At 35.2% G+C, this 17,651-nt stretch overlaps 2 protein-coding genes and 1 long non-coding RNA gene across 5 annotated transcripts in view; 2 read left to right on the plus strand and 1 right to left on the minus strand.

The window, feature by feature from the left end:
* Window positions 1–5,812, minus strand: part of NDC80 (NDC80 kinetochore complex component) — a 40,843-nt gene extending 35,031 nt beyond the window's left edge. The window contains exons 1-5 of the mRNA XM_081263423.1: window positions 5,659–5,812; window positions 4,325–4,434; window positions 2,566–2,643; window positions 968–1,091; window positions 695–867 (exon numbers count right to left, since the gene is read on the minus strand). Coding sequence (XP_081119549.1) covers window positions 695–867; window positions 968–1,091; window positions 2,566–2,643; window positions 4,325–4,425 — 476 coding nt within the window. The 5' untranslated portion in view covers window positions 4,426–4,434; window positions 5,659–5,812. The remainder of the gene's footprint in view (window positions 1–694; window positions 868–967; window positions 1,092–2,565; window positions 2,644–4,324; window positions 4,435–5,658) is intronic.
* A 56-nt stretch (window positions 5,813–5,868) lies between these two features.
* LOC308631882 lies at window positions 5,869–7,715 on the plus strand. 2 transcript variants are annotated; one of them, XR_014018376.1, is made up of 3 exons: window positions 5,869–5,935; window positions 6,622–6,710; window positions 7,349–7,715. It is a non-coding gene; the product is annotated as an uncharacterized lncRNA (long non-coding RNA). The 2 variants fall into 2 exon arrangements; XR_014018377.1 differs by lacking the exon at window positions 5,869–5,935 and adding an exon at window positions 5,958–6,307.
* A 74-nt stretch (window positions 7,716–7,789) lies between these two features.
* METTL4 (methyltransferase 4, N6-adenosine) overlaps window positions 7,790–17,651 on the plus strand; it is a 30,716-nt gene continuing 20,854 nt past the window's right edge. The window contains exons 1-4 of one of the 2 annotated variants that reach the window (XM_081263750.1): window positions 7,790–8,333; window positions 10,039–10,101; window positions 13,340–13,709; window positions 16,407–16,476. In XM_081263750.1, coding sequence (XP_081119876.1) covers window positions 7,938–8,333; window positions 10,039–10,101; window positions 13,340–13,709; window positions 16,407–16,476 — 899 coding nt within the window. In that variant the 5' untranslated portion in view covers window positions 7,790–7,937. The remainder of the gene's footprint in view (window positions 8,334–10,038; window positions 10,102–13,339; window positions 13,710–16,406; window positions 16,477–17,651) is intronic. The other variant, XM_081263749.1, reaches the window with a different exon arrangement.

A 17,651-nucleotide genomic window follows, 5' to 3' on the forward strand; every position in this document is an offset into this window, starting at 1 on the left:
GATCCTCAGCACTACATAAAAATAAATTAAAATAAATGTATTGTGTTCAACTACAACTAAATAAAATATTTATTAAAAAAAAACCCAAAAAACCTGTGGTAACCAGCATGTACTTTCTACCCCATCACTTCGGAAGTTTAGGGCCTCATGCTCTATCACATGTAGTTCTGTACTAACTTACTGCTTTGGTGTGAATGTTCATCTCCCAGAATTCATGGATTGGAAACTTAATCCATAAAGTCAGATGTTAATGATATTCAGAGATGGGGACTTTTGGGAGGTGACTGGCAGAGCCCTCATGAATGGATTAATCCATCTAGAGGAATGTTATTGAGGGAGTGGCTTTATTATAAAAGTCAGATCTCTGACACATTTGTATTGTTTTGCCACGTGATACCCTCTTCCATGTCATGATCCAGCCCTCACCAGGTACAGAGCAGATGCTGACACCATGCTTTTGGGTTTTCTAACCCCCTAGACCATGAGCTAAATAAATGCCTGTTCTTTATAAGTCAAACACGAAACAGACTAATATATCCACAGTATAATTCCTCTTCTATTCATTCTATATGTATTGTTCACAGTAATCATCTTAAAACATGTTATTTTTCTAACTCAAACATTAAATTTATTGAATTTGGTTTTTAGGTTCCAATAATTTCCCCAGACTAAGAAATATTAATAATGTTCATACCCAAGGTCTTTAAAGATTCTTGGAACCTCTTCTTCAAATTTTGTGTCAGGAAGTTCATATGAAGGGCACAGGAAGCCATAAAGAAAAGTGAAGATCTTCAGGAAGTCTTTAACAGATGGAGCTTGTAGAGATTTCATGGATACACTATATGCATAACCATTTTCTGTAAGAAACTACAATAACTTTTATGAAACATCAAACATTTTGTCATAATAAAATTATTGGAAAATACCTAAGAGGACATTCACAATTATTATTTGAATTATAAAATACCTCACAGAGTTGTCGAATACACTGCTGAATGAATGCTTTGTCATTAAGTGGTCTTGGGTCCTTGACTTTTTCAGAACTGGAAAATATGCCAATTTGACTATTCCGGGATCCATGTCCACTAGTTCTGGAAACACAGTTTTAAAAGTCAAAGATATTTCTTTCTGTGGTCAAGTCTAAGTTGTTGCTGTTGTTATTATTATTATTATTTTTAACATTGGCACCAAGCATTAAAGTTTAATTTTTTTAATCCTTATTTACTTAAACAGAATTCTATTATTTAAAGTAGAGAGAGCTGGGCGTGATGGTGCATGCCTGTAATCTCAGCGGCTCAGGAGGCTGTGGCAAGAGGATCATGAGTTCAAAGCTAGCCTTAGTAAAAGTGAGGTACTAAGAAATTTGGTGAGACTCTGTCTCTAAATAAAATACAATAGGGCTGGGGATGTGGCTCAGTGGTTGAATGCCCTGGGTTCAATTCCCAGTACTAAATAAATAAGTAAGCAAATAAATAAAGAGAATGTAAAATATGAAGTTATAACAGTTAAAAGAAAATTTAGATATAAAATAAGGCAGGGATAAAAATATACTGATACTTTTCATTAAAAACACATACACTCTCCTCTAATGTGTACTGAGTCCACAAGATCTTCTGCACCAACTATTCTACACGTTTATTCAATAACCCAAGTCCTTGTGCTTTTATTTACCCCTCCATAATTGCTCCCTGCAACTCATCATTTCTCACTATTTCTTGTGGGAAATCTGCCTTTGGAGATTAACAGTTAACACAGAAAAGCACTTAATATCTGGGCTTTAGAAATGCTCAACAAATATTAGATCTTATAAATATTATCATCTCCTTCAATCAATCCTCAAAACTGCCTTGTGAGGATACACTGTTTTTGTCTCCAGCCATCATGTCTGGCCAGACCTTTTTATTTTGAGAGAGGGTCTTGCTAAGTTCTTGAGGTTGGCCTAGAACTTGTGATCTATGATCTACCTCAGCCGGGTGCTGGGATTATAGGCATGTACCACTCTGCCTGGCTCATTTTATCCATGAGTGTACAGTGAAGTTTTCCAGAGGCTGGCTATAAGATGCATAATATTCTAATAGACTGCAGAAGCAGATATGAGAATCTACCTATCTTCTATAAAGCCACATATTAAAAGGGATTTGCAAAACTGGAAAACAATGTCACTCTTCTCTCTGAAATAGTTTTGTTTTTGGAAACACGTTTTTTAACATTAAAAACACATTATTTATTTTACTATGTAATAGTCTTATTGCTATTTAAAATTGAATTAATATTTATATTTTAAAATCTTCGCAGTGTTAATTTTTAAATGGCCAATATTGATAGATAAAGCCCATACAACAAATGCTCCTTGGAGTTCTCATTAAGAGTATGAAAAAGATGAGACTCAAATGTGGGATTAATTCCTCATTTTATAATCTATGATTCTATAGTATTTGAGTGCTAGGTATAGAACTTCCAATTATTCACATGTAACAATAAAATAGTGGTCTGAATGGGTTAATTTATCTCTTATTACCATCTAAAGCAGATATAACCTAAAAATTTAATCATTTAAAACATTACCTTTTACCAAATATAGAGACTTTTCTTTCAGATGCAGGTTTATTTATACTCAACTTTCCAAAGGCTGGTTTCTCTTTGCTTTAAGAAAAACAGAAAACAACACTTTAAAATAAATACAAGAAATAATCAGCTCAAGAAACTTTTGGAAATATGTTGGAATAAATACCTCCTCCCTATTACCTATAAAATTATTCAGAATCATGAAAAATTTTAGCAGTAACCACAGCTGTTATGATAGGGATGGGCTAAAAGTATAAATTATAGTACTAAAATATTAAGAAGCAGAACAAAAATCTTATCTACATTATGATTTTATCTTAAAATATGTACATTTACAGATAACAACCTTACAGAAAAAGGCAAAATGTACAAATAGATATATTCAATCACAGGATGATAGTTACTTTTGAGACTTTTTTTCTTTTAAAGCTCACTGTTAGAATGTAGTTGCGCTTCGTATACAATATTTGAATTACAGACAAAAAACATTGATGATGGTAACCTTTTTTTTAAAATATTTATTTATTTTTTTTAGTTTTCAGCGGGTACAACATCTTTGTATGTGGTGCTGAGGATCGAAGCCGGGCCACACGCATGCCAGGCGAGCATGCTACCGCTTGAGCCACATCCCCAGCCCAATGGTAACCTTTTCACACCTAATACAATTCAATACCTAAAATCTTTTGGTGTAATGTACAACAAAATATTCTGTTAAAGTATTCAGAAGGAAAAGAAATATTTCACATTTCTAAAAGTACAGAAACTCACAGTGCATTAAACCAAAATAATTTAAGAACAGCCCGCAAGTAACTTGTACCTAAGTATTAGAGAAGAATTGATACAGCTCTACAGTGGCTTATAGTGTTCTTCTGTCAACTGCAAGAACATCAATTATAGAGAAAAAAATACAGTTTATATAGCAAATTCATTTGGGCACTGTTTTCCCTGTGAGTCTTTGAAAAAGTGTTGTTCTGTAGGTTGCTATTACGTTTTAGCTTATCATCAGAGCAAATAACATTGCTTTGATTTGATGAAGAACTTTGGTAGTTGGAAACATCTCGGTAAATTTAAAGTCACAGCACAGGACCTGCTTAAACAAGAAGCTATATAATAAAAGAAGATCCCACCATTATGTACAACTATAATGTGCAAGAGCCATAGCCAAGTAAAAATGATGCATGGCATTTTTGGTTGTAAGGTGAAGCCAGCAAGCCACTGAGATGATATGATTATGTTAAGATCTGCATTCAAATGGATATTAGACCCCTGCTGTCCACCTGGGCCTGTTACTTTGGAGCTCTAGTGGGACTCCCAAAGAGTTCCCATTGGTTGGGAAAGTGCAGTAGGAGGGAATTCCGGAGGAGGGATTTCCTGTTTGGAGTAGTGTGGCATATTTCCCAGGGCATACAGGGCATTGGCGGGAATTTCAAAATAAAGTTTGTTCCTGTTTGAGTGGCTTGTGATTTTGTGCCCAGGAAGACTGCGGCAATAATGTACCAATTAAAAATATGAAAACAATTATAAAAGAGGATTTGGGAATTTAAGAAACACCGGTATCAGGCCTAGTGCCTAGTATTGTTGATCCCAAATATTGATACAATATCCCAATATTGTATCACTGGGAACAGATAGGATTCACTAACACATTACACAGACTACATCTTTATATTAACCATTTTATAATTTTTTTGCCTAAAACAAAAAAACAAACAAACAAACAAAAAAAACACAGATTAGGACCACATATGGCAGCACTTACGTTTGAGGAGTATGAAGGCCTTGTTTATTCATGTCCAGAGATCTTAACTCTTGCACAGAGAGGCGGCCGGCACCACCGGTGGAAAATGAACTGCGCTTCATGCTTATGAACTACATTCATGAATTCAGTATTAGAAAAATGTTCCAGATTTAGAACAAAAGTAGACTAGGCAATAACTAATATCTTTATCCTCAAATATAAAAGCAACTAGGTTCATCTTCAAGACAATCTTTCCCCTTCTTGTTCCTGTACACCGAGGTCTGCAAAGAATACCTATTTAAATTCATGTTAAAATATTTTACACACAATTTACTAATTGCCCTACCATGCACAAGGGAGTGTGTCAGGTAACATAGGAAATACAAAGAATAATATCTGATCCCTGCCTTCACAAGAATATCCATGGTAGCAAAATTCCTGAAAATTAACCTTGACCACTCATTGTTGTTCTCAAGTCAGAGGCTGTCTACTAAGAACCACCTCAATTTCCCTTCTTCCCCTCAAAACGTTTCCTTACTTTTGTTTCAAAGAATGGAGTTATTGTGTTTTCTTTTCCCAAAGTCAATATTACCTGCTTTATGCTTATATCGTTTCACAGTTTATAATCAATCACTGTCCTTCTGATTCCTATGTTCCCTTCAAAAAGGATAAGTCATCTATCCACAACATGGTCTATAAGCTGCTTCCATTTTCAAAACACATTAGCATCTCATTGTTTTTACATCTACTTAAAAGATTTTCCCCTTAGATATTCAGGATTGACAATATTGTATCCTATCTGAATTCTGCAGCATTAGACACTACCTACTTAGCCTTCTCAGATCCTGCCCTGGCATCCAGGAAATTGTACAATCGTGGTCATCCTATTACTTTTCTGGGCCCATATTCCTCTTTTATACTGATTACACTCTTTCTTTCTTGATTTTGGCTACTTACTTCTTCTCCTTCCACGTACACTTGTTCTATCTTCCATTTTCCCGCTCTCCTCTATGTCTACTCCAAATCCCCACTTAAAATGTACTCTCAAGATTTAAGATTAAGACTTGGAGACTTCCTCCTTACACAGCCACTAAGATGCTACAACACCCACAACAACAGTTCCTCTCTTGTCCTTCTCTTCCCACCCTCTTCTCTCGCTCCAGTCTCTATTCTCTACAGAGTCCCCTAGTTTCTTCCCTCCTTCCCGGAAAAATCGTTGCTAGTTTAAATTTATTGGACTCAGATTCGGCCCTAGGCCTCTCGCGGCAGCAAACACTTAACAGATTGCCCCTTTCTATCACTTTCTCCCTCCAGAATAGTTTTGCACTAACAAAGAACTGAATGTTATTAGTTACCTTTCTTCCAGTTTCCTGACAAGGCTCAGCGGACGAATGGACGAATCTCTGTATTTTGTGTAATTACTCTTCGCTACATACTAAGAAGCCGCCAAAACAAGAGCTTCTGCCTCCGACCGCCCAGACGGTTTGAATTTAAAAAATCTCCGCCGGGGTTGACGTCATCACGCTTACGTAACGCGTAACGCAATTCGTAGGCGCCGCTCTTGGTCGCGGGAACTCTACGTGCTGATGGCGCCTCTCTGCCTCGCGGGCACTCTGAAGCTTCCTCTACCAGGTCTGGATTGACCTTCAAAGTTAGCTCTAAAGACCCAAGGTCCAGTGCCACCAAGGAATAGGCTGAGTGCTCTGCGGCGCCGTGGAAATGTTTTCCGTACAGCAACATGGCGGCTCTTATTAAGTCTTAGAAAAAATTTTTTTTCTCTTTCCCCTGAAGGATGTGGCTTTCATGACCGCTATTTAGATGCGCGGTGTCTCCATGACAGTCTGGGAAGGCGGCGGGCACTTTTCTGAAAAATGAATGGTAAAGCAGGACGTAGTGGCTGCCGAATGTGGGTGCACTCGGCTCCAGGGATCGTACTGGTGTGGCTGCCTCCAGGATTCTGGCTGGAGATTTGACTGCTCGCCACTGTCTCGCGGTCCTCTAGTGGTGGGTGGCCTGTTAGAAGCAGGAAGAATCCTGAGGGCGGGGGGTGACCGGTTCAGGCGGGTGGATGTGAATCAGAGATGTAGCAGAAGGGCAACAAAAAGTACCGTGGATTACCTTGCTAAAATAAGACATCCTCGTTTCCCTGAGTTTAAACCCAAAGATTGGTATTGCCCAATAACTGGAAAGTGGTGGGAAATCTCCGAGCGAAAGTTTGGATAGCCGGGTCTTGTAGTAATGTATCGTTAACTAGCATGTAATTTTGGGGCATATAGCCTGTTTTGTCCGAGTTTCAGTTTTCTCATCTAAATTTCTAGATCTTACTAGCAACGATCTCCTTCCTTACACATGGTGACCATCAAGGGGGAACCAAGGATCGAAAGGATCCCCATCGCCAATACTATCAGTTAGTATTTATGTAAGCTGTATGTCAGGCTTTGTGCACAGCATTTCATATAGATTATCTCATTTAATTATATAAGCTGAGACATTATAAAAATGATAACTTTGAGGCTCTGTGAGATCAAGTAATTCCCTTTGTTAGAAATTTGAATCTAAATGCTATTGTTGGCTGTACTGTTAACTGCTTATTTCTTATTCCGTGCCCTTTTAAGTTCTCTATTACATTTGATTTATAAAGTTATACCCAGAACTATAAACTCTCTTAAAAAAAAAAAAAAAAGGAAGTTCTGTAAAACCTAGTTACTGGAGGGGAGGGGCTCAGGCTGATAACAAATCTGACCTTCAGCCTTGCAGTTTTGCTAGGATTTAGTGCTTTTTATGTGCTGTTAAAATTGCATTTGTTTTGACTAGATCAATCTTTTAACCCTATTACTCCATTGATACAGTAGTTAAATAGGGCAGTGATACTGGGAGAATGGGCTGATTTACTGTGGCAAATGTAGTTTGAACAAAATGGGCTGACCTACTAACAACTCTTTGAAATTCTGTGACCCTCCTCAAGTAGTTATCTCATTAAAAAAGAATGTATTTACTTAGGTAACTAGTATTCTTTCATTTAACAGTGTACTTTCATCTTTTAAGGAATTCAGTGACTTCCTTACATGTGGACATTTTGGCTAGATTCAAGGACCAAGCAAGAAAATTGTGTAAGGCACAGGAAGAAGGAAGATCAAATTGGAATTCCAGATAACATCAAGTTAAAACCTCTTTGGCCAAGCGGGCTGAAAAATTTGAATGATCAGCTCTGAAGTTAAAAGATTTTATTAAACCATTGCATTTTTTCTTAAGAGCTGCTGTATGTTTTAACATATCATGAATGCTTAAATTTGTTTTTTACATACGTGTCCAGTTTGTATACTTGCATATCAGGTCTGTGTATATGAAGTTTATATTTATTGAAGTATAGGATATTTAAGAAGTTGATCTTCAAAGTTTTGTTTTACTTTTTTTTTTTTTTAAAGAGAGAGAGTGAGAGAGAGAGAGAGAGAGAGAGAATTTTTAATATTTATTTTTTAGTTCTCGGCGGACACAACATCTTTGTTGGTATGTGGTGCTGAGGATCGAACCCGGGCCGCACGCATGCCAGGCGAGCACGCTACCGCTTGAGCCACATCCCCAGCCCCTTGTTTTACTTTTAATTACTAATTTCCAAACTTTTTAAAAGAAAAGAATGTCTGTGGTACACCAGTTGTTACCTGGGTGGTTATTGGATCATCTTTCTTTCATTAACAAGATAAATTATCAACTTTACCAGCATCCTAAGCCTTGTTGCAATAAAAATGAGTCTGCTTCTTCAGTTCACTTGGATTGTCTTCAAAAGGATTCTGCATCTTCTTTTGGAGCCTCTGCTACACTTATTGCTCCTGACTCTATTACTAAGCCAGAAAATGAGGATTCAAGAAATTGTGAACTTCCCCCCCAAAAATATGTTTTTAGATCTGAACTATTTAATGTCACCAAACCTTATATAACTCCAGCTGTTCACAATAAATGTCAACAAAGTAATGAAAAAGAAGATCTGTTGAATGGTGTTAAAAAGGAAATCTCCAGTTCTATTATTGGAAAGGTAGAGTTTTAAGAAATTTTTTCTATAGAAAACCCCAATTTTTTATTTTAGTATCTCAAATACCTGTGATTTATTAGGTATAAGGAAGAATCAATAAAGCATAAACAAGGATTTAGCATATCCTAATTTTTAACTTTCCTAACATTCTACCATTCTAGAAGACCAAATTGCACATTTCAAAAGTAAGCAAAATTGGCTTGAAAGTGAGTGTTCTATACATGAATGCTCTGTAAATGGTAAGCTATGGGAATACATTCATTACTCACCCAACAAATGTTTGAGCTTTTTCTATGTGCTATTGTATATAGTGTGGTAAAACAAGAAAAACAGTCCATGCCCTCTTGTACCTTATAATTTCCTGGAAAAGAATGAAATAGGAAAGCATGATGAAAATTAGAATAAGGGAAGTAATAAATAACTTATTACATTATTATAGGTACCTGAAGTAGAATATTTGTTATTATGATTTTTTAAAAACATTCTCTTTCCTTTCAACACATTTGTATTGATCGTCTGTGTCAGACACAGAAAAGGAAATATATAGTATTGTCAGATCTCAGTACAATAGGAATGTGAGTAATATATCTACTTTTACTAATTCAGACAAATGAACATTTATGAGGTACTTTGCAGTTTAGAGTAAAGACATTACTTTGTAATTTTTAGTCTTTTATGTGGGGCATGTTCCTCATTTACTATGGAAGATATAGATGAACATATGTAATGAATGTTATCAAGACCAGAAATAATGTATGCTAAAGCAAATTATATAATATGTACATATTATAATTATGTGAAAATATGTTTTATATATTAAAATATATAATAATATAAAAGCAAATTTTATAAAACGTATAATATATAAACTTTTTTAAGTCCATTTATTTATTCAGGTAACAAACATTTGTTTGCCTTCCAGAAGTTTGGCACCATGTAAGCACTAGGGTTTTAGCAGTAAAAGTAGACTTTGCTCTGTGTTGCATGATCTTACGTGTTCTTTTCTACGGAGTGTTAGATGTACAATGGTGTAAATATATTTGATTTGTACCTAACTCTCTGATTAATCATAAAGAACTATTAAAAGTTCAGTGGAGAGTAGGGCTTCCTACAGTAACCAGCTACTTGGGATGCTAAGGTAGGAGAATCACTTGACCCTAGGAGTTTAAGACCAGCTTGATCAACATTGTGAGACCTTATCTCAAAAAGAAAAAAGTACAGTGAAACAGTATAATTTCCTTTGATGACAGTACATGGATAGTGCCTCTCAGAAATGAAGACAGTTGAGAATAATTATTATGTATTATGTATCATATGTATTAACTGATAGATTATACTGATAATTGTTCATGCTGAATCATACTTCTGTTTCATGGTTGCTGGAATTATGCTCTTATCATGTGGAACTAGGTCTTATTAATGGCAGATAAGACTGCTGTGACATTTTACACACACACACACACACACACCCCACCCCCCACCCCGTTTTTTTTTTTTTAACTTTGGGGAAGCTTACCTCCTTAGTTCGTACCCCTTTGCATTGATTTTGACCTCAATAGAAATTATTTCCTCTTGAAGACTGAGATATACAAATATACAATATAGAGCGTGATAAAGAGAAAAGATATTTCTCTTTAAATAAAAAATATTTTAAAATATCAATATTGTAATAGATAGCAAATAACTTTGTAATTTATCTGCTTTTCAGAAGCGTAAAAGATGTGTTGTTTTCAATCAAGGTGAATTGGATGCTATGGAATACCATACAAAGGTAGGTATAAAATGTTCATTGATTACATGGGAAGATTAATATGAAGTAATATAAAATAAATGGGTTACATAAAGAAGGATGTTCTTAAAAATTGTTTTGATCAGAGTTAGAAGTAAATAGTGTCTTATTACTTTTTTAGTGTAAAATGGTTTAAATCAGTTTTTTATTTATTTATTTTTTTATTTTATTGTTGGTTGTTCAAAACATTACATAGTTCTTTTTTTTTTTTTTTTTTTTTTAGAGAAAGAGAGAGAGAGAGAGAATTTTTAATATTTATTTTTTAGTTCTCGGCGGACACAACATCTTTGTTGGTATGTGGTGCTGAGGATCGAACCCGGGTCGCACGCATGCCAGGCGAGCGCGCTACTGCTTGAGCCACATCCCCAGCCCCCATAGTTCTTAATATACCATATTTCACAGATTGATTCAAGTGGGTTATGAACTCCCATTTTTACCCCGTATACAGATTGCTGTGTCACATCAGTTACATTTCCATTGATTTACAAATTGCCTTTCTAGTGACTGATGTATTCTGCTGTCTATCCCATTCTCCACTATACCCCCTCCCCTCCCCTCCCCTCCCCTCCCCTTCTCTCTCTCCACCCCCTCTACTATAAATCGTTTCTTCCACTTATATAATTTTTCTCCTACCCCTCCTTTCCTCTTATATGTAATTGTGTATAACCCTGAGGCTCACCTTCCAATTCCATGCAATTTCCCTTCTCTCTCCCTTTCCCTCCTGTCTATCATCCCTGTTTAATGTTAATCTTCTTCTCAAGCTCTTTGTCTCTACCCTGTCCTTGGTTACTCCCCTTATATCAAAGAAGACATTTGGCATTTGTTTTTTAAGGATTGGCTAGCTTCGCTTAGCATAATCTGCTCTAATGCCATCTATTTCCCTCCAAATTCTATGATTTTGTCATTTCTTATTGCAGAGTAATACTCCATTGTGTATAAATGCTACATTTTTTTAAATCCATTCATCTATTGAAGGGCTTCTAGGTTGGTTCCACAATCTTGCTATCGTGAATTGTGCTGCTATGAACATCGATGTAGCAGTATCTCTGTAGCATGCTCTTGTTAGGTCTTTAGGGAATAGACCGAGAAGAGGAATAGCTGGGTCAAATGGTGGTTCCATTCCCAGCTTTCCAAGAAATCTCCATACTGCTTTCCAAATTGGTTGCACCATTTTGCAGTCCCACCAACAACGAACAAGTGTACCCATTTCTCCGCATCCTCGCCAGCACTTGTTGTCGTTGGACTTCTTAATGGCTGCCAATCTTATTGGAGTGAGATGGTATCTTAGGGTGGTTTTGATTTGCATTTCTCTGACTGCTAGAGATGTTGAGCATTTTTTCATGTACTTGTTAATTGATTGTATGTCCTCCTCTGAGAAGTGTCTGTTCAGGTCCTTGGCCCATTTGTTGATTGGGTTATTTGTTATCTTATTATCTAATTTTTTGAGTTCTTTGTATACTCTGGATATTAGGGCTCTATCTGAAGTGTGTGGAGTAAAGATTTGTTCCCAGGATGTAGGCTCCCTGTTTATCTCTCTTATTGTTTCTTTTGTTGAGAGAAAACTTTTTAGTTTGAGTAAGTCCCATTTGTTGATTCTAGTTGTTAACTCTTGCGCTATGGGTGTCCTATTGAGGAATTTGGAGCCCGACCCCACAGTATGTAGATCATAGCCGACTTTTTCTTCTATCAGACGCCGTGTCTCTGATTTAATATCGAGCTCCTTGATCCATTTTGAGTTAACTTTTGTGCATGGTGAGAGAAAGGGATTCAGTTTCATTTTGATGCAAATGGATTTCCAGTTTTCCCAGCACCATTTGTTGAAGATGCTATCCTTCCTCCATTGCATGCTTTTAGCCCCTTTATCAAATATAAGACAGTTGTAGTTTTGTGGATTGGTTACTGTGTCTTCTATTCTGTACCATTGGTCCACTCACCTGTTTTGGTACCAGTACCATGCTGTTTTTGTTACTATTGCTCTGTAATATAGTTTGAAGTCTGGTATCGCTATACCGCCTGATTCACACTTCCTGCTTAGCATTGTTTTTGCTATTCTGGGTCTTTTATTATTCCATATGAATTTCCTGATTGTTTTATCTATTTCTACAAGAAATGCTGTTGGGAGTTTGATTGGGATAGCATTGAACTTATAGAGAACTTTTGGTAATATCGCCATTTTTATGATGTTAGTTCTGCCTATCCATGAACAGGGTATATTTTTCCATCTTCTGAGGTCTTCTTCTATATCTCTCTTTAGGGTTCTGTAGTTTTCATTGTATAGGTCTTTCACCTCTTTTGTTAGGTTGATTCCCAAGTATTTTATTTTTTTGGGGGATATTGTGAATGGAGTAGTTGTCCTCATTTCCGTTTCAGAGGATTTTAAATCAGTTTTTATCGATACTTCATATGCTTCTATTACTTTAACCATGTAAACTTATGTAAACTTGTGCTATTTTAGAAATTATAAAGGCATAGGAAAAAATATACTGATGTAGTGGCAGAAGAAAGCATGAGTAATGTGAAGGGTATATTTCTTGAATTTAAACAATGCTGGGCTGGGGTTGTGGCTCAGTGGTAGAGCACTTGCCTAGCATGTGTGAGGAACTGGATTCGATCTTCTTTACCACATAAAAATAAATAAATAAAATAAAGATATTGTGTTCATCTGCAACTAAAAAAATATTTTAAAAGGTGCATAAATATTTTATACTTGACTGTGGAGTGCCTTTAACTGAAATTGAAAAACGGGCTGAAATTCAGCTTGGGAGGGATCATAATTCCAGTTTTGTACATGTTGAATTAATGTTGATGGTAGGACACTGTATTTTTCTCTTTTTGATTGTGAAAGAATATATCAAAAATAAAATTTACAAGTTCAGATCTCCAAAGCACAGTGGGCATTTCATTGTTTAGAAAATTATTTTAGGGCTGGGTTGAGCTGGTGGGTGGTAGAACATTTTCGGCATGCTTGTGTTTGATCTCTAGCACCACACAAACAAAAAATAATAATGTTGGGCTGGGGATGTGGCTCAAGCGGTAACGCACTCGCCTGGCATGTGTGCTGCCCAGGTTCAATCCTCAGCACCACATACAAACAAAGATGTTGTGTCTGTCGATAACTAAAAAAAATAAATACTAAAATTCTCTCTCTCTCTCTCTGTCTTAAAAAAATAATAATAATGTCAGTGTCCTTTTAATGTAATTTAAACAAATTCTCTTACAGATCAGAGAGCTGATTTTGGATGGATCTTTAAAATTAATCCAAGAAGGTCTCAAAAGTGGTTTTCTGTATCCACTATTTGAAAACCAGGACAAGTGTAATGAACCCATTACTTTACCACTTGATACCTGCAATTTGTCAGGATTATGTGAAATGGCAAAGCATTTACCTTCTATGAATGAAATGGAACTTCAGACATTACAATTGAGAGAAGATGATATGACTGTTACAGAGCAGGATTTATTTTCACGGGTTGTTGAAAATAACTCTAGTTTTACAAAAATGATTACTTTAATGGGACAGAAATACCTCTTGCCACCAAAGTGCAGTTTTCTTTTATCTGACATTTCTTGTATACAACCACTTCTGAACTGTAAGTAATTATTGTGTTTATTATTAGAAAAAGATAATTTTTCTGTGACCTCAGAAGTTAAAAGCTATCTGATATTTGAACAAGGGCCTACATTATGATGATAGGGTAAACACCTTTCCCAGTATAATTTTTCTTTGAAATTGAATTTACACCAGATGTGGTGGTACATGCCTGTAATCCCATCTACTTGGAAGACTGAGGCAGGATGATTCCAAGTTCAAGGCTAGGCTCAGCAATTTAGCGAGATTCTATTCCAAAATAAAAAACAAAAAATTCTGGGGGTGAGGCTCAGTGGTAGATTGCCCCTGAGTTCTATTCCCAGTATCACAAAGTCAATTTTAATGTGCTGATTTTTGCTTTTTCTTTTAAATTTATATTCTTATTATGACCAAAGGGTCAGAAACTATCCCTAAGAGAGCAAATATAATTAGTTTTCAGTACTTAGGAATCCAGAATACAGTTGTATTTAATTATATTACTTTCTTTAACATTTCTTCACAGCTAAATAGAAATGCTTCAGTTATGAATATTCCCAGATCATTCCTAGTCTTTTAGGCTAAGCTAATGTTCAAGTGTATATCTAAAATTTATTGAGACATTTTCCTGTACAAAGCTAAAAGATTTAAATATGGAATTCCATAGTCACAGAGACATGTATTTGAATAGATTCTGAATTTTAGCTGAGTCATTGGGCTATTCACTTCATAAAGCTGAGCCTTAATTTCCTAATCTATAAATTGGGTATAGTACTTACTTGTGAGGGTCATTTTGAGTATTAAATGAAATAATCTGTATCATATTCTTAGTTCAGTGTTTTTAGTAAGTTGTAACTTTTAATCGGATAAAGGTGGTACATAAGAGGTATATTGATTAAATTGAATTTAATCATGTGTTTATTGTTATGTTGATGTTTTATAGCAAGATTTTAAGTTATCAAGCAACTCCAACATAGTTTATTAATGAAAAGTTTCTTTTAATTGCTCTCCGGCCATCTTACTTGAAAGTGGTTATCTATTAACAGTGTCATAAATTCTTTAAGAGTAAATGACAAGTTAACAAATTAATGAGAAAATCATGCTACTTTGAACATTTTTTCCCATTCTTTTTTAGTCTTTGTTACTCTAATATTTATTGTAAATGTACCCTTTTATTACTTATGAGATTTTGGGTTTACAAAAATATATTTATAAAAGGGGGAAAAGAGAGCGTTCCTCCTTACGGTAAAATTACAATTAATTAATGTGGATTGAATGCTGGAACTAGAAATTTCTATTTGACAAATACCATAATAATAATTGGATGTCAAGAGAATGGGTGAAAAGATGAAGCACAGAATGTTTTCATGATCTTAAAGTATATCCCCACAAGATACTTGTCTATTACAAGGGAAAAACTGGAGAAGTCTGGCAATAATACTTTAATCCAGTTATGTAAAGTAATATTGGTAAGCCATTTTCGCATCCTATAACACATATTTTTCTGATAAGGTGCTGAGGCATTACTTTGATGGTACTCTTGCCGAATATAAATAACCTAAATTTAATTATGAGGAAATACCAAACCCAAATTGAGGGACATTCTATAAAATTCTATAAAATAACTGGCCTCTATCCTTTAAAAATTTCAAAGTCATAAAAGACTTAAGAAAGAATTTTGCTGGATTGGAGGATATTTAGGAGACATGGTAATTAAATTTTGATTTTGGACAAGGAAAAAAGAAATTAGTAGATAAATGGGAAAATTTTATTATGGTCAGTATATCAAATATAAGACTGAAATTTCAAAATAAAAAATTAAAAAATGTAAAGTAAAAAAAAAGTCACCTTAATTTGAAAGGAACATATTCATGTGGTTGCTAAGATTTATGGGGAATTTACAAATTATTAGCATCCAGCTTAGTGAGCTGTAGTCATCTGTAGGTAGTGTCGGTAAAAAGTGGAAGTGAGCTAGGTGTGGTGTTTCGTGCCTATAATACCAGCAACTTTGGAGGCTGAAGTAAGAGGATCCTAAGTTCAAGGTCAGTCTGAGCAACTTAGTGAGAACCTTGTTTCAAAAATAAGTAAGTATGGGTTGAAGTTGTGGCTCAGCTTTAGAGCGCTCGCCTAGCATGTGCAAGGCCCTGGGTTTGATGCTCAGCATCACGTAAAAATAAATAAAATAAAGGTATTGTGTCCAACTACAATTAAAAAAGAAATGTTTAAAAAAATAAGTAAAGGGCTGGGGATGTGGCTCAAGCGGTAGCGCGCTTGCCTGGCGTGCCTGCAGCCTGGGTTTGATCCTCAGCACCACATACAAATAAAGATATTGTGTCCGCCAAAAACTAAAAAATAAATATTAAAAAAAAATAAGTAAAAAAGGGAGGTATAGCTCAGTGGTATAGCACCCATGGGTTTAATCCCCAGTACTGCAAAAACAAAATAGTAGTGGGAGAAATTATATTAAAATCTGAGATCCTAAATTATAAGGGGAATATTAATTTTTAAAGATAAATTAGTATATTTGAATAAATGCTATAAACCTTTTTTTGCATTCCGTCATATTTGTGTTATTAATGAAAGTACATTGTTAGTTTTTATTTTTTTGGGGTATTGGAAATGAACCCAGGGCCTCATATATGCTTAATTATGTCTTCTTTCACTGAGCTGCATCTTTAAAGTACTCATATACAGAGGGTTCTGAAATTGTCTTTGATTTCAGGTAGGAAGACATTCGATGTAATTGTGATAGATCCACCATGGCAGAATAAATCAGTTAAAAGAAGTAATAGGTAAGTGGAAATTAATTATCTATTAGATATGCTTCCTAAAAACTAGTCCTGGGGTGGAGTTGTGGCTCAGTGGTAGAGCATTCACCTAGCACAAGTGAGGCCCTGGGTTTGATCCTCAGCATCACATAAAATAAATAAACAAATAAAGGTATTGTGACCAACTATAACTAAAAAATAAATATTTAAAAAAAAAACTATATGGGCTGGGTTGTGGCTTAGCGGTAGATCACTTGCCTCGAATGTGTGAGACCCTGGGTTCTATCCTCAGCACCACATAAAAGAAAATGAACAAAATAAAGATATTGTGTCCATGTATAACTAAAAAAAATATTAAAAAACTATAGTCCTTTTTACATTCTAATTTAATATACTATAAACATTATGATTCAGGTTACCTGTAACTATTAAAATGCTTTAAGTAATTTTTAAGTTTTAATTCCTTAATTAGATGATTCTCTTGAACTGCACTGGAATGTTAAGAGTAATGTATTTTGCTGGGTGTGGTGGTGCATACCTGAAATCCCAGTCACTCAGAGACTGAGGGAGGAGGATAGTAAGGTCAAGACCAGCCTCAGCAATTTAGCAAGATCCTAAACAACTTAGTGAGACCCTATTTCAAAATAAAAAATAAAAAGGGTTGGGGATGTGGCTCAGTGGCAAAATGCCCCTGGATTCAATCCCTGGTACCAAGAGACAAAACAAAAAATATATATAATTTTTACTTGTTATAAGGCTACTGCCTAAACCATTTCAGGATTATTTCTATAACCCTGGGCAGTATTGTCAAAGGACAAAAACTTTGCCTTCTTTTGTATCTGATTCTAAAATTTAGAAATATGTGCATAATATTTCCAATTTTCCTCAATAACCTGCTATGAATGAATTTTTCTTATTGATTCTTATATTTGTTTATATTTTTAATTTAATTTATGATGCATTTTTAGTTTTTGTTTCTCTTGTGATGGTAAGTTCAGTTAGTTACTAAGACAAGCTTTCTTTTTAGTAGTGTTTTAAAAACTTTTAAGAATTTTTCCCTTTAGTTCTAGTGAATGTATTCACTTGTGTTTCCTCCTACTCTTCAGTTTTCTTGATTAAACAATTCCTAGTTTGACTTAAATTTTATCTGAAATTTCTTATTCTCCATAGTTATCTGCCCTTCCTTATGCTTTTTGTTT

Source organism: Spermophilus citellus (genome assembly GCF_964194105.1).
Source record: "Spermophilus citellus genome assembly, chromosome: 12".
NCBI classification, from domain to species: domain Eukaryota; kingdom Metazoa; phylum Chordata; class Mammalia; order Rodentia; family Sciuridae; genus Spermophilus; species Spermophilus citellus.